The sequence below is a fragment of the Rhinichthys klamathensis genome, unplaced genomic scaffold, assembly GCF_029890125.1.
Source record: "Rhinichthys klamathensis goyatoka isolate OS25496 unplaced genomic scaffold, OSU_Roscu_1.1 h1tg000347l_1, whole genome shotgun sequence".
NCBI classification, from domain to species: domain Eukaryota; kingdom Metazoa; phylum Chordata; class Actinopteri; order Cypriniformes; family Leuciscidae; genus Rhinichthys; species Rhinichthys klamathensis.
Window position 1 is genome coordinate 1,117,024 of NW_026606859.1, and position 25,306 is coordinate 1,142,329.

At 45.5% G+C, this 25,306-nt stretch overlaps 1 protein-coding gene across 1 annotated transcript; it reads right to left on the reverse strand.

Annotated features, from left to right (window-relative positions):
* Nucleotides 1-5,181: 5,181 nt before the first annotated feature.
* Nucleotides 5,182-24,898, reverse strand: slc43a3b (solute carrier family 43 member 3b). The gene is made up of 12 exons (XM_056272710.1): nucleotides 24,629-24,898; nucleotides 24,413-24,542; nucleotides 20,348-20,394; nucleotides 20,190-20,266; nucleotides 19,367-19,459; nucleotides 19,118-19,257; nucleotides 18,896-19,014; nucleotides 17,027-17,170; nucleotides 16,745-16,852; nucleotides 9,845-10,031; nucleotides 7,205-7,328; nucleotides 5,182-5,292 (listed from the first exon to the last, which is right to left on the reverse strand). Exons 1-12 carry the CDS (start codon nucleotides 24,810-24,812, stop codon nucleotides 5,182-5,184), a joined length of 1,464 nt encoding a protein of 487 aa, XP_056128685.1. The 5' UTR covers nucleotides 24,813-24,898.
* Nucleotides 24,899-25,306: the final 408 nt, after the last annotated feature.

Below are 25,306 nucleotides of genomic sequence, written 5' to 3' on the forward strand. Positions count from 1 at the left end.
TGGGGAGACATGAGACCACACCGAGTTACACTGCACAGAGCGCCATCTGCTGGTGCACCCTGGGGAGACATGAGACCACATGAGTTACACTGCACAGAGCGCCATCTGCTGGTGCACCCTGGGGAGACATGAGACCACACCGAGTTACACTGCACAGAGCGCCATCTGCTGGTGCACCCTGGGGAGACATGAGACCACATGAGTTACACTGCACAGAGCGCCTTCTGCTGGTGCACCCTGGGGAGACATGAGACCACACGAGTTACACTGCACAGAGCGCCATCTGCTGGTGCACCCTGGGGAGACATGAGACGCCACGAGTTACACTGCACAGAGCGCCATCTGCTGGTGCACCCTGGGGAGACATGAGACGCCACGAGTTACACTGCACAGAGCGCCATCTGCTGGTGCACCCTGGGGAGACATGAGACCACACGAGTTACACTGCACAGAGCGCCATCTGCTGGTGCACCCTGGGGAGACATGAGACCACACGAGTTACACTGCACAGAGCGCCATCTGCTGGTGCACCCTGGGGAGACATGAGACCACATGAGTTACACTGCACAGAGCGCCATCTGCTGGTGCACCCTGGGGAGACATGAGACCACACCGAGTTACACTGCACAGAGCGCCATCTGCTGGTGCACCCTGGGGAGACATGAGACCACATGAGTTACACTGCACAGAGCGCCTTCTGCTGGTGCACCCTGGGGAGACATGAGACCACACGAGTTACACTGCACAGAGCGCCATCTGCTGGTGCACCCTGGGGAGACATGAGACGCCACGAGTTACACTGCACAGAGCGCCATCTGCTGGTGCACCCTGGGGAGACATGAGACGCCACGAGTTACACTGCACAGAGCGCCGTCTGCTGGTGCACCCTGGGGAGACATGAGACCACACGAGTTACACTGCACAGAGCGCCATCTGCTGGTGCACCCTGGGGAGACATGAGACCACACGAGTTACACTGCACAGTACGCCATCTGCTGGTGCACCCCGGGGAGACATGAGACCACACGAGTTACACTGCACAGAGCGCCATCTGCTGGTGCACCCTGGGGAGACATGAGACCACACGAGTTACACTGCACAGAGCGCCATCTGCTGGTGCACCCTGGGGAGACATGAGACCACACGAGTTACACTGCACAGAACGCCATCTGCTGGTGCACCCTGGGGAGACATGAGACCACACGAGTTACACTGCACAGAGCGCCATCTGCTGATGCACCCTGGGGAGACATGAGACCACACGAGTTACACTGCACAGAGCGCCATCTGCTGGTGCACCCCGGGGAGACATCAGACCACACGAGTTACACTGCACAGTGCGCCATCTGCTGGTGCACCCTGGGGAGACATTATACCACACGAGTTACACTGCACAGAGCGCCATCTGCTGGTGCACCCCGGGGAGAAATGAGACCACACGAGTTACACTGCACAGAGCGCCATCTGCTGGTGCACCCTGGGGAGACATTAGACCACACGAGTTACACTGCACAGAGCGCCATCTGCTGGTGCACCCCGGGGAGACATGAGACCACACGAGTTACACTGCACAGAGCGCCATCTGCTGGTGCACCCTGGGGAGACATGAGACCACACGAGTTACAATGCACAGAGCGCCATCTGCTGGTGCACCCTGGGGAGACATGAGACCACACGAGTTACACTGCACAGAGCGCCATCTGCTGGTGCACCCTGGGGAGACATGAGACCACACGAGTTACAATGCACAGAGCGCCATCTGCTGGTGCACCCTGGGGAGACATTAGACCACACGAGTTACACTGCACAGAGCGCCATCTGCTGGTGCACCCTGGGGAGACATTAGACCACACGAGTTACACTGCACAGAGCGCCATCTGCTGGTGCACCCTGGGGAGACATGAGACCACACGAGTTACAATGCACAGAGCGCCATCTGCTGGTGCACCCTGGGGAGACATGAGACCACACGAGTTACACTGCACAGAGCGCCATCTGCTGGTGCACCCCGGGGAGACATGAGACCACACGAGTTACACTGCACAGAGCACCATCTGCTGGTGCACCCTGGGGAGACATCAGACCACACGAGTTACACTGCACAGAGCGCCATCTGCTGGTGCACCCTGGGGAGACATGAGACCACACCGAGTTACACTGCACAGAGCGCCATCTGCTGGTGCACCCTGGGGAGACATGAGACCACATGAGTTACACTGCACAGAGCGCCATCTGCTGGTGCACCCTGGGGAGACATGAGACCACACGAGTTACACTGCACAGAGCGCCATCTGCTGGTGCACCCTGGGGAGACATGAGACCACACGAGTTACACTGCACAGAGCGCCATCCACAAAAGGAATTTCCAGAGTTGTGACTCTCACTTAATTCTTACTGAGAAGGAGAAATAAATCCTGTTAATCCTATTTATTCTATATATATATATAACCACGTGAGAAATGTATAAACATGTATCTAATTTTTCCATCTCTTGTTTTTCCTTTTATGTTGCTTGGCCTATGTTTTCTTGTAAACTGTAATGGGTTAATGTTTCAGACTTTGCATACTATGGTTAACCAAAATCATATGTGTGGCATGTTTGGTCTCTATAAACTCCAATCTTCGTCCCCCATTTATGAATTTACATTAGATTTTGCTAACTTTATGTCGCATTAGTATTATAAGAATCTTGAAGATTCTTTTCTTAAACACCCAATGAAATTACACATTCAAATGCCCTGCTAGAAGACAAAGGGTCGTAAATCTCCCTCCAAAGGGACGGCTTCGTATTGGCTCACACACCTCCAGAGAGTGTGACGTCTTCACGCTTTAAAAATCACTGATCACAAGATTAGCCTTTCTCTTAGCCTCTTGCTCTTAGCGCTCTTAGCCTCTTGCGCTCTTAGCCTCTTGCGCTCTTAGCTTCTTGCGCTCTTAGCTCTCTTGGTCCTTCCTGAGAAGTCCTAACGTGAAGATGAGGCTGAACTAGAAGTCCCTCAAGGACCCCAAGCTTTTGCCAGGCTGTGGCCTTGTCTTTCCATTCACCAAAGATCAACTGGAGCCTCAACAAATTGCATCAGGACAGTTTAATTCAAATGGGCGAGACATGCAAGTATCAAACTTAGTCTCATTATTTGATACATTAAGTATCCTTACCCTTTTCAAGTAGGGTGTGTTGGAACTGAACTGATGGTTTGCTCAGGCTGTTGATCTGCTGAACATCAAACAATGCTATAACTTCTTGCTTACCTGTATTCTGCTTCAGCTCTCTTTCCCTCGGTAAACTGTGTGCATGTATGTATGTGTATGTTAGATAGTTTAAATGTTTAGTCTAGTTAATAAAATCTTGTTCATGTCACACGTAAAGTTGTCTGTGTCTCAAGCTCATATCTGGAGTCACTAATCATAGATCTTGACTACTTGCTCTTAGTAGTACTTAGTAAGAAAGACATTTCCCATGCCCCGGAAATGTACATTTCTATTAATTAATTAACCAATATTGAGTGTTCACGGGATGAACTGAGTAATTGGTTGTAATGTTCAATTAATCATCAATTAACCCGATTAACTGATCCAAATATTCATAATCAATTATAACAAGTTATGATTTATTATTATTATTTCGTAGAGCTAATTTGCTACAGTAATGTTAACCCATAGAGCTAAGTGGTTTCTTAAGTTTGATAATTAATCTGCTATGTCATGTTAATGACATATTTATGACAGGTTGTGTTGTCTTAGTAATGTCAAGTTGTCATGACCAAGACACTGACAGGTTATGATGTATTGGTTTATGTCAAGGTGTCATAACAAAGACATCTCAAACTATGTCATATTTGCAGTAAAAATGGCATAATTGAGCGAATGACACTTAATGACAGTTGTCACAAACATGCATAAAACCTCCTTCATATTCATGACGTGTCATGTCAGTCTTATGCACACCCCTTCAAGTAAAACATTCTTACAAGACAGCATATGTCACAGACAGATTGAGTCGACTCCACTGCACGTATAAAAATTCCCTTTATTTGGAGTAATACTGATATATGTGTACAGTGAAGCAATAACAGCTCTGATGAGGTTCATGCAGTGTCCAGCAGAGGCGCTCACAACCAACACCAGTCAACCCAGTGTTTCATACAGCATCTCAACACTGGCTGAGACTGGGCGTGTGTGTGTTACTGGTACAGCAAACTCAACATACATTCAATATGCACCTGTCACAGATTCATTTGCAGACATTTCTCAAAATATCCATGTCATATATATATTTGTATGGTGTTCCCTTTACGATTATCAACAGTTTTTAATTTTTTTTTTGTTTAACAAACAACAGTTTTTTTTCAACAGTTGTACAATCTAAGAAAAATGTATAAAATAGGTCGTAATGTTCTATCCCAGCTAACAGAGCGTTCTGGCAAGGTTCTCTCAAACTTATGAACATTCTTCCAGTAACAATGAATAGATTGTCTTTTGTTCTCAAAACATAAGCACAAAAAAAATGCAACATTTTTTTTTCTGAAACATTTTAGCTGGACGTTCGTCTAACGTGTTTTAAATGTTACGTCTTGTTTCAGATCGTTCAGAGAACATTCAAAAGTAACATTTTCATAATGATTGAAGAACGATACAATGTAATGTTCCCTAAACGTTCACACAACCAAGACAAAAAACATGCAAAAAAACATTAAGAAATAATGTGCCTTAATGAGAGTGTTAGCTAAATGTTCTTAGAATATATTTTTGTTAGCGTGGATGTTATTATGAAGGAATTTTCCGTTTTTCACAGGTGTTTTACACCTATTTAGCATTACAGTACACATTGTATTGTGTTTTAAGGTTAAAATGTTAGTAAACAACTAATAATGACCTGGCAGAAAATGACCGGTATCTTTTCAGTATTTCCACAGATTTTCTTCTTACAGTGTCTAATATTCTGTGAGAGCGTGCAAGATCACACTCTAGATCCAACAACAACACACATGATGAATGAGTGGAGGGTGGAGGTTTCCTGATGTGTTCAGCACAGATCACACACACACAGCACAGGGTCAAGAGTCGATCCGCACAACCGACACTCAAAGCTTAGTCACATATTTCTTTCCATTATACTTCGTTTCCTGAAGTTTTGTAAAGAGAAAGTAACCAGTAACAGAAAGCAGTTGTAGAGGTCAGAGGTCAGGTTGATGTTCCCTTCAGTCTCTGGGCCGCCTGACCCCGACAGTACAGGTACACATACACAGGGTGGATGAAGGCCAGGAGACTCAGAACACTCAGAGCGATGTTCACCTGGAGGAATCAATGACAGTTCAGTCAGCGCTGTTCATCTGAAACAGAGCTTTCTTAAATAGCAGAAATGCTTTAAAGAGGATCTGTTATGGCCTTTTTCAGTCTCGATGGTGTTTCAGGCTCTACTAGAACAGGTTTTCCTGCTTGAATGTTGATTATTTCCCCATATTCTCCATTGTTGCGGCTCCTCTCTTCCCAGTCTGTCAGTAACGCTCTGGGTGTGTTTCCCGTACAGCGCTGTAACTCGCTGGTTCACTACTATAGTGCGATGCATCGTTGGAGAAATCCACTAGCTAGTTACGACTGTTTCCCGAAACTATACTGTCGCAAATTGGTCGTTCAACCACGTTGGTTAATGATGGCACGCATGTGGTGGAGTGACAACTACTTTAAATGAATCAGTTTTAAATCGAATTAATGCTAGATGTTTTGCTATAAATTATCTGAGGACTATTTCTCTTTTTTCTCAGTTATTTTGCTTTATCTCCAGATTTAATCATAGGCTCGTTCTTACGCACTAGAGCAAATTGCAAGTTCTCGCAACTCAGAATTGCGTGTTATAAAGTCAGAATAGCGAGAAATAAAGTCAGAGATAAAAAGTCAGACAGAATTGTGAGATTTTCCTTTTAATTCTGTGGCGGAAACAAGCTTCCATAAGATATAGATTGAACTGAATGTCAGCTTGCTTATTTTGCTCAAGATAAGGATTTATTAAGTCCACATGTCATGCAAACGAGAAACTCTGCTTCTAACCGCAGCTCGAGATCTGTCGCTCAAACACACACCTCTGCGATGCTGTTTGCGAATATTCGTTGGAACGATGGTTTCGGGAAACTCCGACTCGTTGAACTGCTGATAACGACACGCGACTATAGTTGACTAACGATGCTTTCGGGAAACGCACCCCAGATAACTTCCTGTCTCTATGAAGCCCCTCCTTCTGAAAAGTGCAATGAGCTCTGATTGGTCGGCTGGAGCAGTGTGTTGTGATTGGTCGAGAGCTTCGAGTGTGTTTGGGAAATGTCCCGCCCCTTTCCATAACCGCCAGTTTAACACACTACTAACTAACTCAACCAGGCCCCGCCCCTTTATTCTGCGTATGAATTATTATAATGAGGAATATTGTGACGTGTTCGTTCCCGGGAGAAACTCAAGACTACAATGGAGGCGTTTCAGGAGTTCAGGAACACTGACACTGATATAGAGAAGAACTGGAGCTTTCTCATGATCACACAGCAACATCACACACTGAACACAGATGAAGATGGAGAACAGCAGAATATCAGCCTTTAAATATACAGTTCTTGTGTTTTTTTCTAGACGGCTGTTTGACTGATAACATATTGTAAACAGAACAGTTTCACAATCTCAGAAAAATGACAAATATGCTGACATCTGCCAAACAAATGCTGGGAGATTTTGAAAAGATCAACAGCTGTATGTTATCTTGAAGCTGCCTCCCATCTTTCTCTTCATAAGAAATATTTGGCAGACGTGATGTGGCTAATGTTGGAAAAACAAGTTTCAAGGAAAGCTTTAAGCCACTGAAATAAAACAAACCCACTGGTGTTTTTGTGCAATAACCGCTCGCTATCAAAGCCACAGCATGATCTCCACTGGAGGGTTATAATAGCAGGCGGGAAGTGTATGTTACAATATGTTTATTGTGGACAAATTTAATGTTTTCAATAGGAATCGATGCGATCTGGAATTTCGGTGACAGATTTCACAACGGGCTCAAACTGGTCTCACAGATTCGCCGATAGAAAGATAATGGTTTTAAAGTGACTTCTGTGTTAGCTGTGCTTCAAACATCTAAACTACTGAAAACAGAGTCCTTTACCCATGAAATGTTGCAGATATGACCGTGCATGATCAGAAGAAGCGTGCGTGGACAGTGTTGAGATCTTACGTAAAGAGGGTCTCCCCCCAGTGGTCCTTTAATGAGAGCGAAGCAGGGATACTGGAGCAGCGAGAACACAGCGGAGAGAGCCATCACTGTCCCATACAGCTTCCCGAAGTGTGCCGACGGGAACCTGGAACACATGTACATGAGCAACTCTAACCTGGAACACATGTACATGAGCAACTCTAACCTGGAACACATCTACATGAGCAACTCTAACCTGGAACACATGTACATGAGCAACTCTAACCTGGAACACATGTACATGAGCAACTCTAACCTGGAACACATGTACATGAGCAACTCTAACCTGGAACACATCTACATGAGCAACTCTAACCTGGAACACATGTACATGAGCAACTCTAACCTGGAACACATGTACATGAGCAACTCTAACCTGGAACACATCTACATGAGCAACTCTAACCTGGAACACATCTACATGAGCAACTCTAACCTGGAACACAGGTACATGAGCAACTCTAACCTGGAACACATGTACATGAGCAACTCTAACCTGGAACACATGTACATGAGCAACTCTAACCTGGAACACAGGTACAGTACATGAGCAACTCTAACCTGGAACACATGTACAGTACATGAGCAACTCTAACCTGGAACACATGTACATGAGCAACTCTAACCTGGAACACATGTACATGAGCAACTCTAACCTGGAACACAGGTACATGAGCAACTCTAACCTGGAACACATGTACATGAGCAACTCTAACCTGGAACACAGGTACAGTACATGAGCAACTCTAACCTGGAACACATGTACATGAGCAACTCTAACCTGGAACACATGTACATGAGCAACTCTAACCTGGAACACAGGTACATGAGCAACTCTAACCTGGAACACATGTACATGAGCAACTCTAACCTGGAACACAGGTACAGTACATGAGCAACTCTAACCTGGAACACATGTACAGTACATGAGCAACTCTAACCTGGAACACATGTACATGAGCAACTCTAACCTGGAACACATGTACATGAGCAACTCTAACCTGGAACACATCTACATGAGCAACTCTAACCTGGAACACATGTACATGAGCAACTCTAACCTGGAACACATGTACAGTACATGAGCAACTCTAACCTGGAACACATGTACATGAGCAACTCTAACCTGGAACACATCTACATGAGCAACTCTAACCTGGAACACATCTACATGAGCAACTCTAACCTGGAACACATGTACATGAGCAACTCTAACCTGGAACACATGTACAGTACATGAGCAACTCTAACCTGGAACACATGTACATGAGCAACTCTAACCTGGAACACATGTACATGAGCAACTCTAACCTGGAACACATCTACATGAGCAACTTTAACCTGGAACACATCTACATGAGCAACTCTAACCAGGAACACATCTACATGAGCAACTCTAACCTGGAACACATCTACATGAGCAACTCTAACCTGGAACACATCTACATGAGCAACTCTAACCTGGAACACATCTACATGAGCAACTCTAACCTGGAACACAGGTACAGTACATGAGCAACTCTAACCTGGAACACATGTACATGAGCAACTCTAACCTGGAACACATGTACATGAGCAACTCTAACCTGGAACACAGGTACAGTACATGAGCAACTCTAACCTGGAACACATCTACATGAGCAACTCTAACCTGGAACACATGTACATGAGCAACTCTAACCTGGAACACATGTACATGAGCAACTCTAACCTGGAACACATGTACAGTACATGAGCAACTCTAACCTGGAACACATGTACATGAGCAACTCTAACCTGGAACACATCTACATGAGCAACTCTAACCTGGAACACATGTACATGAGCAACTCTAACCTGGAACACATCTACATGAGCAACTCTAACCTGGAACACATCTACATGAGCAACTCTAACCTGGAACACATCTACATGAGCAACTCTAACCTGGAACACATGTACATGAGCAACTCTAACCTGGAACACATGTACATGAGCAACTCTAACCTGGAACACATGTACATGAGCAACTCTAACCTGGTACACATGTACATGAGCAACTCTAACCTGGAACACATGTACATGAGCAACTCTAACCTGGTACACATGTACATGAGCAACTCTAACCTGGTACACATGTACATGAGCAACTCTAACCTGGAACACATCTACATGAGCAACTCTAACCTGGTACACATGTACATGAGCAACTCTAACCTGGTACACAGGTACATAAGCAACTCTCTTCTTTTATTTATGGATGCATACACTGTAAAAAAATATTTTGTTTAACTTAAAACAGTAAGTTAGCTGGTTGCCTTAAAAAATTTCAACGAACTCAAAATTTTAAGTGTGCTAAAGTGTACTTCAGTATATATATTTTTAAGAGTATTATCTCTGTAATACATTTTTTTTCATTTTTTTTTCACAAGAGTAATCTACATCTAAAATGATCTGCTGATATTTAATCACCCTCAATCCAATTCCAGACCTGTATGATCTTCTTTTCCTCTAACCGGCAGCCAGTGTATCTGTGTTCCACACACACACACACACGGAAAGGGAAAGTCGTCCAGGTTTGGAACGGCGTGAGCGTGATTAAATGATGATTACACGTGTTCCTGTAATGTGATGAAGACTCACGCCATGCTGATGAAGGCCGCGTTCCCCCCGTAGAGGAAGGATCTGTTGAGCACCTGGAGGATGAAGGTGAGGTACTGTAGAGGAAGGACAGGGGTCGCGGCACACACTGAGAACAACACACACTGCAGCGCCGTCAGTGACAGGGACAAGATGGCCGCCCTCAGGTCTGCCTCTCGCTCACTCTGGCCTGTGTAACAGCGAAGGGAAGCGAAAAGGCTGTGGTTTGAGGCCGTGTTCACAACACAAGTTAAAGAGAAGTGGGTAGTCATGACAGAAATATAGTCAAACCAAACTTTCACTGAGTGTGTGGCATGGTAATGGATATGACAGTGTTAATGGTGGAATAGATCTGTTACGCTGCTGTTCATATTTTCAGGTATCAAAATGTCTCAGAAAAAAATATTTATACTGATATATTATTATAGAACAAGCAAATTGTTTCAATATCTAACTTAATTTTCTTATTATTTGTAAACTTTTATATATGTTAAACAATAGTGATTCAAACTGTATACATTCTTTTAGTTTTCTCTCATATTATTTATGGACACTCTTGCACCAGTGCTACTTTAGCATCATATTTATATATTATGTAATGGCTGGACCAATCAGACACCGAAATGATTCTTTATATTTAATGAACTATCCGGCAAACACACTCTCCTCAATAACTATGGTTATAGTTCTGTGTGTTGGAGCATCCCCCGAAACTGCGAATAACAGGCAGGAGAAGACTAGTTTAAGACCTGACAGAATGCAGAGCTTTGCTCTAAACTCATTTATAATCAGGCCATAGTAGAGACGCATAAAGCAGACTCTGCATTCATTTATAGACTAACTGTTCCATAAATGAACGTGTATCCCAGGACATTGTGTGTATGATTTTTTTTAATGTTATTATGTATAGTGTCTCTTGCATTGTATTTGTTTTATGCATGCTTTATGAGAGAACTACTAGTTAATGTAACCCCACCTATATCGTGTCTCCTATCTAATTAATGCTCATTTAACGACTCACACTTTAGTGGACATCACCTCCTCATAGTTCATTTACTAATTGGAGTATAAATGGATTCATGATTTAGTTAATACAATTTGTGCACAATACTTAATGACTTTTAACATCAATTTAGCTCAAAACTCACTTTCATACAGCAGCAAGTGTTTGAAATAACTCCCGATGTGGATTCTGATCACCATATAAGGCAGAAATACTTGCAATGCAAAAGACTATGCGCGCTAACCATTACCATAGTAAACATGGTAAATATGACCGCTTGAAGAAATCAGATAAATCATATAGGCTATCACGATCATGTTTTTATTTGATTTATTTGACTGTCTGATATCCATATTTAGCTACGCATTTGTCATAAAATAAAGCAACTCTAGTTTTACAGGAGCTTCCTCTGTTTCTCTGACTGAAAATATAAGCTCCAGTCCTCAGGTCGTATTTTTGGTGGCAATGTGGAATTGTTTATTCTTTCTAGATGTGATGTAACATACTGTCATATGTGACTACAAATAAACAGAAACAGACATGACTGAATAAGTAGGCTACATGTCCTCTTTCTTTTGTGAAATAACGGTAAACCACTTTATTTCTGTGTGACTAATGTGCAATCTTGACACAAATTAATTAATTATGATCAATGTATCACTTATTGGTTAAAACATCGATGCTTAGGTTTGAAATCTTTAGTAAACAACAAAAATGCTAGCAAAAGGTCACTTTTATCGCCCGGCTCGCACTGGCCCGACGGTGGAAACGCAGCATGTTTCGGGCTCGGTGATCCAGACCCGAGGCTATTAGCCCCGCCCGCCGTTTAAAGCCAGGCTCGCACTGGCCCGACGGTGGAAATGCAGCAGGTTTCGGGCTCGGTGATCCAGACCCGAGGCTATTAGCCCCGCCCGCCCGTTTAAAGCCCGGCTCGCACTGGCCCGACGGTGGAAACGCAGCAGGTTTTGGGCTCGGTGATCCAGACCCGAGGATATTAGCCCCGCACGCCCGTTTAAAGCCCGGCTCGCACTGGCCCGACAGTGGAAACGCAGCAGGTTTTGGGCTCGGTGATCCAGACCCGAGGATATTAGCCCCGCACGCCCGTTTAAAGCCCGGCTCGCACTGGCCCGACGGTGGAAACGCAGCATGTTTCGGGCTCGGTGATCCAGACCTGAGGCTTTTAGCCCCGCCCGCCCGTTAAAAGCCCGGCTCGCACTGGCCCGACGGTGGAAACACAGCAGGTTTTGGTCTCGGTGATCCGGACACGAGGCTATTAGCCCAGCCCGCCCGTTTAAAGCCCGGCTCGCACTGGCCCGACGGTGGAAACACAGCATGTTTCGGGCTCGGTGATACAGACTCGAGGCTATTAGCCCCGCCCGCCCGTTTAAAGCCCGGCTCGCACTGGCCCGACGGTGGAAACGCAACAGGTTTTGGGCTCGGTGATCCAGACCCGAGGCTATTAGCCCCGCCCGCCCGTTTAAAGCCCGGCTCGCACTGGCCCGACGGTGGTAACGCAGCAGGTTTTGGGCTCAGTGATACAGACTCGAGGCTATTAGCCCCGCCCGCCCGTTTAAAGCCCGGCTCGCACTGGCCCGACGGTGGTAACGCAGCAGGTTTCGGGCTCGGTGATCCAGACCCGAGGCTATTAGCCCCGCCCGCCCGTTTAAAGCCCGGCTCGCACTGGCCCGACGGTGGAAACGCAGCAGGTTTTGGGCTCGGTGATCCAGACCCGAGGCTATTAGCCCCACCCGCCCGTTTAAAGCCCTGCTCGCACTGGCCCGACGGTGGTAACGCAGCAGGTTTCGGGCTCGGTGATCCAGACCCGAGGCTATTAGCCCCGCCCGCCCGTTTAAAGCCCGGCTCGCACTGGCCCGACGGTGGAAACACAGCAGGTTTTGGTCTCGGTGATCCAGACCCGAGGCTATTAGCCCCACCCGCCCGTTTAAAGCCCTGCTCGCACTGGCCCGACGGTGGAAACACAGCAGGTTTTTGGCTCAATGATACAGACTCGAGGCTATTAGCCCCGCACGCCCGTTTAAAGCCCGGCTTGCACTGGCCCGACGGTGGTAACGCAGCAGGTTTTGGGCTCGGTGATCCAGACCCGAGGCTATTAGCCGCGCCCGCCCATTTAAAGCCCGGCTCGCACTGGCCCGACGGTGGAAACGCAGCAGGTTTTGGGCTCGGTGATCCAGACCCGAGGCTATTAGCCCCGCATGCCCGTTAAAAGCCCGGCTCGCACTGGCCCGACGGTGGAAACTCAGCAGGTTTTGGTCTCGGTGATCCGGACTCGAGGCTATTAGCCCCGCCCGCCCGTTTAAAGCCCGGCTCGCACTGGCCCGACGGTGGAAACGCAGCAGGTTTTGGTCTCGGTGATACAGACTCGAGGCTATTAGCCCCGCCCGCCCGTTTAAAGCCCGGCTCGCACTGGCCCGACGGTGAAAACACTGCATGTTTTGGGCTCGGTGATCCAGACCCGAGGCTATTAGCCCCGCCCGCCCGTTTAAAGCCCTGCTCGCACTGGCCCGACGGTGGAAGCACAGCAGGTTTTGGTCTCGGTGATACAGACTCGAGGCTATTAGCCTCGCCCGCCCGTTTAAAGCCCGGCTCGCACTGGCCCGACGGTGGAAGCACAGCAGGTTTTGGTCTCGGTGATACAGACTCGAGGCTATTAGCCCCGCCCGCCCGTTTAAAGCCCGGCTCGCACTGGCCCGACGGTGAAAACACTGCAGGTTTTGGTCTCGGTGATCCGGACTCGAGGCTATTAGCCCCACCCGCCCGTTTAAAGCCCTGCTCGCACTGGACCGACGGTGGAAACGCAGCATGTTTCGGGCTCGGTGATCCAGACCAGAGGCTATTAGCCCCGCCCGCCTGTTTAAAGCCCGGCTCGCACTGGCCCGACGGTGAAAACACTGCAGGTTTTGGTCTCGGTGATACAGACTCGAGGCTATTAGCCCCGCCCGCCTGTTTAAAGCCCGGCTCGCACTGGCCCGACGGTGAAAACACTGCAGGTTTTGGTCTCGGTGATCCGGACTCGAGGCTATTAGCCCCACCCGCCCGTTTAAAGCCCTGCTCGCACCGGCCCGACGGTGGAAACGCAGCATGTTTCGGGCTCGGTGATCCAGACCCGAGGCTATTAGCCCCGCCCGCCCGTTTAAAGCCCGGCTCGCACTGGCCCGACGGTGGAAACGCAGCAGGTTTTGGTCTCGGTGATACAGACTCGAGGCTATTAGCCCCGCCCACCCGTTTAAAGCCCGGCTCGCACTGGCCCGACGGTGAAAACACTGCATGTTTTGGGCTTTGTGATCCAGACCCGAGGCTATTAGCCCCGCCCGCCCGTTTAAAGCCCTGCTCGCACTGGCCCGACGGTGGAAGCACAGCAGGTTTTGGTCTCGGTGATACAGACTCGCCCGCCCGTTTAAAGCCCGGCTCGCACTGGCCCGACGGTGAAAACACTGCAGGTTTTGGTCTCGGTGATCCGGACTCGAGGCTATTAGCCCCACCCGCCCGTTTAAAGCCCTGCTCGCACTGGCCCGACGGTGGAAACGCAGCAGGTTTCGGGCTCGGTGATCCAGACCCGAGGCTATTAGCCCCGCCCGCCTGTTTAAAGCCCGGCTCGCACTGGCCCGACGGTGGAAACACAGCAGGTTTTGGTCTCGGTGATCCAGACCCGAGGCTATTAGCCCCACCCGCCCGTTTAAAGCCCTGCTCGCACTGGCCCGACGGTGGAAACACAGCAGGTTTTGGGCTCAGTGATACAGACTCGAGGCTATTAGCCCCGCACGCCCGTTTAAAGCCCGGCTTGCACAGGCCCGACGGTGGTAACGCAGCAGGTTTTGGGCTCGGTGATCCAGACCCGAGGCTATTAGCCGCGCCCGCCCATTTAAAGCCCGGCTCGCACTGGCCCGACGGTGGAAACGCAGCAGGTTTTGGGCTCGGTGATCCAGACCCGAGGCTATTAGCCCCGCATGCCCGTTAAAAGCCCGGCTCGCACTGGCCCGACGGTGGAAACTCAGCAGGTTTTGGTCTCGGTGATCCGGACTCGAGGCTATTAGCCCCGCCCGCCCGTTTAAAGCCCGGCTCGCACTGGCCCGACGGTGGAAACGCAGCAGGTTTTGGTCTCGGTGATACAGACTCGAGGCTATTAGCCCCGCCCGCCCGTTTAAAGCCCGGCTCGCACTGGCCCGACGGTGAAAACACTGCATGTTTTGGGCTCGGTGATCCAGACCCGAGGCTATTAGCCCCGCCCGCCCGTTTAAAGCCCTGCTCGCACTGGCCCGACGGTGGAAGCACAGCAGGTTTTGGTCTCGGTGATCCGGACTCGAGGCTATTAGCCCCGCCCGCCCGTTTAAAGCCCGGCTCGCACTGGCCCGACGGTGGAAACACAGCAGGTTTTGGTCTCGGTGATCCGGACTCGAGGCTATTAGCCCCGCCCGCCCGTTTAAAGCCCGGCTCGCACTGGCCCGACAGTGGAAACGCAGCAAGTTTTGGTCTCGGTGATACAGACTCGAGGCTATTAGCCCCGCCCGCCCGTTTAAAGCCCGGCTCGCACTGGCCCGACGGTGAAAAAACTGCATGTTTTGGGCTCGGTGATCCAGACCCGAGGCTATTAGCCCCGCCCGCCCGTTTAAAGCCCTGCTCGCACTGGCCCGACGGTGGAAACGCAGCATGTTTCGGGCCCGGTGATCCAGACCCGAGGCTATTAGCCCCGCCCGCCTGTTTAAAGCCCGGCTCGCACTGGCCCGACGGTGGAAACGCAGCAGGTTTTGGGCTCGGTGATCCAGACTCGAGGCTATTAGCCCCGCATGCCCGTTAAAAGCTCGGCTCGCACTGGCCCGATGGTGGAAACACAGCAGGTTTTGGTCTCGGTGATCCGGACTCGAGGCTATTAGCCCCGCCCGCCCGTTTAAAGCCCGGCTCGCACTGGCCCGACGGTGGAAACGCAGCAGGTTTTGGGCTCGGTGATCCGGACTCGAGGCTATTAGCCCCGCCCGCCCGTTTAAAGCCCGGCTCGCACTGGCCCGACGGTGGAAACGCAGCAGGTTTTGGGCTCGGTGATCCAGACCCGAGGCTATTAGCCCCACCCGCCCGTTTAAAGCCCGGCTCGCACTGGCCCGACGGTGGAAACACGGCTATTCTCTGCTTGCAGATTAATGTCTCCTAAACGATTGATCTTCTTGCACGCTCTTAAGCGCTGTACATGCAAACATTTCTGTGGCCATCTAAAATACCCTTTTTTTTAGAATTCATAAAGAATCAATACTGAATGTTTGCTGGACGAACTGATGAATTAATTGTAATGTTAATTTAGCTACATCATGTTAATCCGATTACCTGATCCAAATATTCATAATTAGTCATAAGTTATGATTAATTATTAATATTTCCCTGAGGTAAAAGTTAAAACTATTATAGGTTTTAGTAAAATTTTGAATGAGGTTTTATTTTTATATTTTCAGATTCAATTTGAATTCAAGTTAAAATATTATAAAATATAGTAATTTTAGGTGCTTTTGTTATTTTTATTAGTGTTTTTAATTGTTTTTTTAAGTACTATTTCAGTTTGATTTATCATTAGTTCAGTTTTAATTGTTATTTATTTCCATTTAGTCATTTTATTGCTTCAACTTGAACTACACTTAAAACTTTTGCCTTGGGAAGTTTTGCTATCTAATATTCTCATTTTATTTCAGCTTTATTTAATTTTTTTTAAATTAATAGTTTAAGATGAACTATGCCTTAAATGGGTCTTACTGACAACAGAAATAAGAAAGTTTGTTTTGAAACTTTAATTTAATAAATGGTCTTTTTGGACAAGAAAGTGTGTTTCCCTCAATGTTTTCATATGTACACTGAATACCTTTAAAAAGATGAAAGAAATGTGTGCATGTTTCTGTGTTGACCTGGTTCTCTCTGCTTTCCCTTGTGTCGGTCCATGATGAGGCCGTTCCAGGGGGCGCACAGGATCCCACACAGCTGAGTGAACGCAAACGCATTCGTATATCTACTGACTGTGAGCAACAACAAGAACACAGAGTAAAAACAGCATTCAATCTCATGATGCACACATGATGCAGCCTGAGCCTGTCTGCATGTCTATATCTATACATACTGCTCAAGGCAGGGATTCACCTGATTCAAACAAAGAGCTGGGCATGAGGATAATACAGTGTGTGTGTGCGTACCGAGGCTTGGTTCTCCTGCGGTCAGATGATTCAGCATTGGGTTTAAGGTCCCGATGAACATGTAGTGTCTCAGCTGCATCACAGAAAGCCACAGCAAATGCCACAAGAAGAACCAGGAAAGGAAACAGCTCTTGAAACTACGCTCTGACAAAAACATACATTCATAGTGTTAATACACTTCACAAGATATACCTCACAATCAAACAAACAATAATGTGTCCAGGTGAAGATCTGAATGTCACGGAGAAACTGTTTCATGCACTCTGCAGCTTATTCTAATCCAGACATGTGCACTTAGACAGGAAGTGACATGTGAAAGCAGCTTTACAGTGATAACAGGAAAATAATGCAACACAGTTTGTTTCTAGAAGAAAATAGTGTCACAGTCCAGTTTAAGTCAGTTCAGTGATGGTTCATTTCTACTGCAAACTATGGCATCCTTATGAACCGTAAGTCGGAAAATAATGAAATTTGGCACACTTGTACTAATGGTAATGAATAGTAATCTTACCAACTTTAAGGTCTCTAGGACCAACTCTATAGCGCCACCACTCATTCAATCACGGCCATTACAGTAGTGGCCATTTTGAAAAGTACAGTATTCCATTTTTCCGCTACTCAAAAATTGGCTCTGACGATCCCTGGACCGAGCAACACAGAAACGACTGAACAGAGTTTTGATATTCCTTTTTGTTCAAAGGTTATGATTATGCGAGTTAACAATGTTGACTCAAAATTAGATTAGATGCTGTATCTCGGCTGTAACTTTGATCTATCGAAACGAAACTCTGAACGCTTTACTAGCACCATGATCTGAAGGTACCTGATTTGTTTGAACACAGCGCCACCTAGTGTCTCAGAGATAAGGATTTTTGCAAAAATGCCTATTACTTGTTTACTTATTTTGTTTTCTTTGTGTCATTATGTTCCTTGCCTATGCCGATATCGACGATATCTCATTTGTATTTCCATTAATCTGCCTATACGCCATATTGAAGATGAAAAACAGTTGTTTCGCTACTCCTCCCACAAATCTTGTCCAGTTTTGTTCTAAATTGTGTGTGCCGCTCAGAAATGACTAAACATAAGTTTGATATTTACTCCTGTCCCCAAGAAATACCTTTCTAAAGTTGACCGCCCCTGCATTTGTTGTCCTATACTAAATAGCTTAGCATGCTAATTGGTTAGCATGCTATATTGTGTCAATTGTTTCTAATGTGGCCATAAGCTACATTTGTGGCTAAGTTAGCTTTGCAAGCTAACCAGTTAACATGCTAACTGACACGTTTGTGGACTCTGAAACCTCTCCTCAGCAACGAGTGTGCTCTGTGGCGTATCGTTATAAGCAACAAGCTCTGACCCTTGCAGGTCGTGGGATCGATTCCCGTGTGGCACATGCCCAGAACGCAAGAGGAACTGTGGCCAGAAATGGTGCAAAAGCTGCTTTTGTTCCAGACATTGTTTCTTTCTGAGAATGATCTCATCTGAACATGTGGTGCATTTATAGACAAAATCTTAAGAGTTTTATATTATAATGTACTAATGACCACCATGATAATACAGATGATAAAACGGAAAAGCACATTTTGAATCAACATTAGTGGCCTGAGTTCATAATATATAATCATAAAATATAATCATTCAAATGTGATGTGTCACATAGGGACTTCTAGGAGTGTCTTTTTACTATTTTCATCATAAATCATACGGTATTAGCAGGTTTGGCCTGTAAAAACTGTTTTCTGTAACAATTACAGACATTTTTCCAGTGTAGTTATGTTACATTGTAGTTACATTGTAGTTGCTGCACAGGCGTATAGCACAAATAGCACATGTAACGTGTGTGTTTAGTGTTGAACTCTTGCCTACCCGTCGTGTCTGTGTCAGAAGTCTCTTTGAATGGCATTTCCTCCTCAGACTTAGAAGTCTGGATGTTCTTCTCTCCAGTCTTTGCAATGGCATAATCCTGAGTTACTCCGCAGTTCACCCTATTGGTGTAAATAAGAGACAGTCACAGGCAAAGCATTGTTGGAGGAGAGATATACGGTGCAGACAGTGAAGAGCATAAAGTAATCTGAGCGTGTAGTTTACCCGTAGCTGTAGTTCTCCGGCAGCGGGTACGGGATATGTGTTCGAGGCATCAGCACAACGGTGCGGAACAGATGAAGAACACTACAGCAGGACAAGAAGAGAAAAGACCAGCGCAGAGACACGCCATCCTCAAACAGCAACTGAAAGAGAACAGAGATCGGACCATCACGATTCAAGGCCTTTCTGATCCATTATCAGTCTTCTCATCTCAGCATCATCATCTGATGTGAGGTTTCATTTGCCTCTTACTTTGACGATGAGGAAAACTGCAGAGGAGGAGTCGAAGGCTCCATTATACAGAGTGATTATAGTGGAGCGGTGAGCGCCGAAGAGATTCGCCACCTAGAGACAGATGAGGACATTTCTGTTGAGGACATTATATGTGGGCTCATATTAAAGGATAAAGGAAAACGTGAAAAAACAGTTAATTTTCAGTAATATTCTTGATTTGACAGTACTGGATGAGAACCTGAATGGGGATCACATCACTGTTTTCTGCAGAGCCGCTTCAGCTGATCCCACTGTTTCATAATTGACACATTTTGCAACATCAACGCTGTCATTGAACAAATCTGAATCAATTTTTTTAACTGAATTGAGTTGAATAATGACACTAGCTGCTCATAGCTGAACTGAACTCATAATTGATGAACTTTACAGTTATTTAACTGAACTGAATTGATCTGAATAATGACAGAATATGAATTTGTCTCAAAAGTCTCAAAACCGTGAAGCTGCTTTGAAACATTATGTCCTGTATAACTGACTTGACTATTTCTTGCTCTTGAAATAAAAGAGATGGATGTGATCTAATAACACCAAACTCCTTCCCCAATCCACTCAGACCAGCTTTTCAAAGAGGATGTTCAGTATTGAACAAACCAGCGCCCTCCCAGTCTGATGTCTGGGGTCGTAACACAAAAAGATCATGAAGGTTAAACCAAAAGCACCCTCATATTCCGATATTAAAGGGGAGGATCAGGATTTTGGACATCGGACCTCATTTCCACGTTAGCCTAATATTCCACACCAGAAAGGTTTGAAGCCGGGTGTGTTGTGGGATCTTCAGTACCTGTATGTTGGTCATCAGGAACAGGATTCCTCCCACAGCGATGAAGGACAGAGCGGGGAAGAGGAGGACGGAGCTCACTGCAGGAGGGAACAGCACTCATGATACACACACACTCAACCAGCAATGCACTGAAGGTCAAAGAAAGATAAAAACTTTACCAGGAGTGGAGAAGGCTATTAACAACATCCCTGCAGTGTAAACCGATCTGTAAAGTAAATCATAACACAGTGAGAACATGAGAGACGTGAACCTGCCCTGTCTGTGGAACATGTGGATTGTGTTATAACTTATTACAGACTGAGATTTAAGAGCTGAGATAGAACGTGGTTACACAAATATTTGGACACTTAAGCTTCTCATATAAAAGGATTACTGCTGTTTGAAAGCTTGGGGTCAATATTGTTTTTAAAGACACTAATACTTTTATTAGCAAGGAGGCATTAAATTGATCAAAAGTGAACTTTAACTTTTAATTTTAAATAAATGCTGTTCCATTTATCAAAGAATCCTGAACAAACACAGTTTCCACAACAATCTGAAGCAGCAACTGTTTTCAACACTGATAATAATCATAAATGTTTCTTGAGCATCAGATCCTCATATTAGAGTGATTTCTGAAGGATCATGTGACACTGAAGACTGGAGTAATGATGCTGAAACTCAGCTTTGATCACAGGAATAAATTACACTTTACTGTATATTCACATAGGAAACAGATATTCCAAGCACTTTAAAGATATGCTTAAACTATGCTTAAGTTTAGTTAAACATTAATCAAACCTACTACTAGAATTATTAACCTGTGGATTTCTCAGGGTAAATTTCTAAGAATCTGGAAGTTAGCTATTTTTGTTCCAATATTGAACATATTCCCCCTTTGACCTGTGATTACAGGCCTATCAGTGTCTTACTCACAGTATATAAGGTTGTTGAGGAATAAGTGGCTGAGCAAATTATCTGTCACATGAATAATAGTTTGGCTTTAGAGCAAATTATTTAATGGAAACTGCTAATAGTTTTTTTATAGAAAATATTAAGTCTCTATTATATAAAGGTGGTGTAGTCGGAGCTGTGTTTCTTGATCGTAAGAAAGCTTTTGATACTGTTAATCATCAAATCCTTATACCTAAGTTATCTAGTTTGAATTTTTCTTTACATACACATAACTGGATAGAATCATACTTGTCAGATCGATCTCGCTGTGTTCGAGTACAGAAACACCGATCAGCTGATTATTGTACATCCACTGGAGTTCCACAGGGATCTATCCTGGGTCCGATGTAAAAGTGGTGCGAGTGGTAGAAGGAGGAGGAGGAGAGCGCTAGGGAGGTGAGGAAGAAGACGAGGAAGACGAGGAAAGGGAAGGCTAAAGAGACAAGCAGTCTCGGATGAAATTGGTGCCGCTCTAGTTGACCATGTGCTTGTCCATGGTGCGAGTATGAGGGGGGGTGGGCAACGAGTTCTGCCAAACTTGAGTCGCTTCCCCGTCGCCTCCATCATAAGAACCTTCAGGAAACAGGTAGGTCCACTTTAGACTGCTCTCTACCGTAACTTTAGAGTACTGTACAACACACACATGTACTGGAGCTGTTGCACTATACTACTGTACTAAAAAGAAATGCATCAAATTGCCTTGCAGACAGATAAGAGCTTCTGAATACTTCCATTGTGTTACGGTCATAGTAATCAGTGCTTCTGTTTTTGTAGGTCACCGAGATGATGGAATGGAAGAAGCCTAGACACTTCAGTAGATGAGTGTCAGGGGTGGACCAGAGGATCCCCCCCCCAGCCCGCCCCCGCCCCCTGTAGTATTGATTTAAATTGATCTCACCAGTGTGTGTGTTTTTGAGGGCTTGTGTGTTATGTGTGTGTCTGAGGGCAAAGTTTGGTTTTTCAGCAAGATTGAATGCTTTTGAGTGGAGAGATTAATTTTGACATCACTAACCCTAGAATTTACATCCACACAAGGTCTCTCGCTCTCTTTCCCTCTCTGCCTCGCTCTAGATTCCGGGAGATTTTAACTCATTTGCGGCATAACTAGTCGATCACGAGTGGCTGAACAGGTAGATATATAGATAAACTCATCTTCTAGGCATTTGACCGACCTGGAGTGTGTTTCCCGAAAGCATCGTTATCCAACTATGAACGCAATTTCCATTAAACTCTATTGGTAACGATGGAACTTGCGACCATAGTTGGCTTTGGGAAACGCACCTCAGGTTGACACTTCAGCGTGAGAAATCGGGGGTGTGGCGTGTGAGTGTGTGAAACCAATTAAATACGTGTGTCTCACGGCCAATGTGTGAGAGTTGGCAGCTCTGTGTGTGTGTGAGGTAATCAGAGCTGCTAACACACACACGCATACACACAAAAGCTCTTGAAGCTCCGCCCTCTGTGCCGGGAGCAGCAGCTCATTTGCATTTAAAGGGACACACACAAAACTACGTGTTTTTACTGACCCTCAAAAAGTGACAATTTTAACATGCTATATAACATACAGTATCTGTGGGTTATTTTGAGCTAAAACTTCACTTACACACTCTGGGGACAACAGAGACTTATTTTACATCTTGTGAAAAGGGCATTATTGGACCCTTTTAAGTATTCGAGAAAAACTATTGTGTATATTTAATCATATATTCTGTTTTAGGGCGACTTGTGACATTCTTTTCAGGGACTACAGATAACCGAAAACTGTCCCTGTTAAAAATAAACCCCAAAAAAACCCAATAAACTTGTTTTGATTCAAAATGTGCTTGAGCTATCTTAAATTCCACTTTGTTTTTATATTCTGTTTTCTAACGCAATAGCTTGGGCTCGTGTCCACATTCATTCATCAGTTCTGTCATCTCAATGCACCACAGATCCCAGTGTCCTGCCAAATCCCTCTCCTCCCTTCATCCCTCTATCACTCCACTCCTCCCTTAATCCCTCTATCACTCCTCTTTTTCTCACAGTTTTCTATGCACTTCTCTCCTAACTGCCTATGAGGCCTAAACAAGCAGTTGACATCCGTCAAACATTTACTACAATCAAAATACAGCAATTATGTCATAGTGTTTATATATATAAACACTAAACAGTCGTGAGAAAGAGAGGATAGAGCAACATGTCCCTTGCAAAAAAATGATATGGTGATATGATGGCATTCCGTAGTATTAAATTTACCCTGGTGTGTACAAAATAACACTAGGATATTTCACAGAATACCACGTTATTACCCCAGCAAGCAATAGCCGTCATTTCACCGTGTGTGTTAACTATAGACCCGTTATAGTCCGGCTATGAGTAACACACTTCTGGACAAAATAACCTTGAATTTGGTTACATGTCGGTTTGGCCAAAATAACTTGGTCAGAACATTTTGCTAACATTCCCATTAGGTTAGGAAAACGTTATTTCTGAATGTTTTCAAAACATTGAAAACGTCCAGTTTTTTAATATATTAAGAATGTTTTTTTCTTGGTTAATGTGAACGTTAAAGGAACATTCCATTCACTCATTTTGAAAATGTTATTAAACGTTATTTTCAGAATGTTTTCTGAGCGATCAGAACCCTCTGAAGCTATGGCCGTCCATCACAGGCTCACACACAGACACTCGAGTGTTGCTCTTTACCTGGGTTTGAGCTGTGCTGGAAACTGTTGTACCTGGAGGAAATCCTGCTAACTCCTGGCTCATGTTTTGAATGTTAAAAAACATTCAGAAATAACATTTTCATAACATTTCCAAAATTATAGAATGGAATGTTCCTCTAACGTTCACATAAACCAAGAAAAAAATGAGCTTAATACTTAAAAAAGAAAACCAAACGCTCAGAAACATTCAGAAATAAAGTTTAATGTTTATTACATCACAAGGACGTTCCATGAACGCTGTTATAAGAACGTGTTCACTCAACATTACGAGAATGTATTTTAACTCTATGAACATTATAAGAACGTTCCAGAAACATTATTTCAGGAAAGTTACTAACTTTTACATAACGTTAGTGAAAGCTAGGAAGGTGTTTGGTTTCATTTATTCACTCATTTCATTTCTTTGTTGTCTAGTTGATGACTAGTCTATTCTTGGGCTCTGGTTTATCCCTCTATTACATTTTCACAGACAGCCCAAGCTCAGCCTTGTTTTAGCCTAGACGTCTGGACTGTGTTTGGACGGCTATTAGATATGGTGTGCAGGAACACCACACACACACACACACACACGTAATCCCGACTCACATTCCCAGGAGCCTGGCGACGGTGGTCCCGAAGTGGTCGAACAGGAATCCGTTCGGGAGCGTGAGGAAGTTATTCATGAAGGATGCAATGGTGAACACGAGGGAGAACTGCTCATCTTGACCTCTGCAATCTAACACACACAGATCCAGTGTGTTCAACACAAACATACATCAGGCACACGTGTGTGTGTGTGTGTGTGTGTGTGTGTTTACTGACCTTCAGCTGCAGTGCCGTTGACGGTGGCGTTCACACACAGACTGCTGAAGTATCCTTCGCTCTTGAGCACGAACACCAGCGTGGCCCATCCGAACACGGCCCCTGCGAAGCCCAGACACTCCAGTAACCCTGAGACCAGCGTGAGCCAGGAGCGAAGCCTCAGCCCGTCCCGGCAGCCCGACATCTCCAGCTGTGCTCTTCACACTGTCCTGGGGGATATACAGCGTCCTTCAGGAGACACACACACCAGTCCGGCCAGAAAACACACAAATGTTCCATGAGCAACAACAGGAGACATGAATGCACTGTGTTTACAGTGTCTTCAACTCACCCCCCACACACACACACACACACACTTCTCCCTCTCTGATCTCTCTCTCTCACTGGAGCTTTATATGGTCCTCTGAGATCTTTCCCTCCCATTTCCACTAATCCCTCCTTCTTTCCTTCTAGGAGCCTCTTAGTGGAAGAAAACTGGTGTTTGTGGGCATTCAATAACATGTTGACTTCTGCATCCAGCATTTCTGATGTCAAGTCAAGTCACCATTATTTATAAAGCGCTTTTTACAGCACAGAGTGTTTCAAAGCAGCTTTACAGAGATAACAGGAAAATAATGCAACAAAGTTTGTTTCTAGAAGAGAATAGCGTCACAGTCCAGCTTCAGTAAGTGCAGTGAT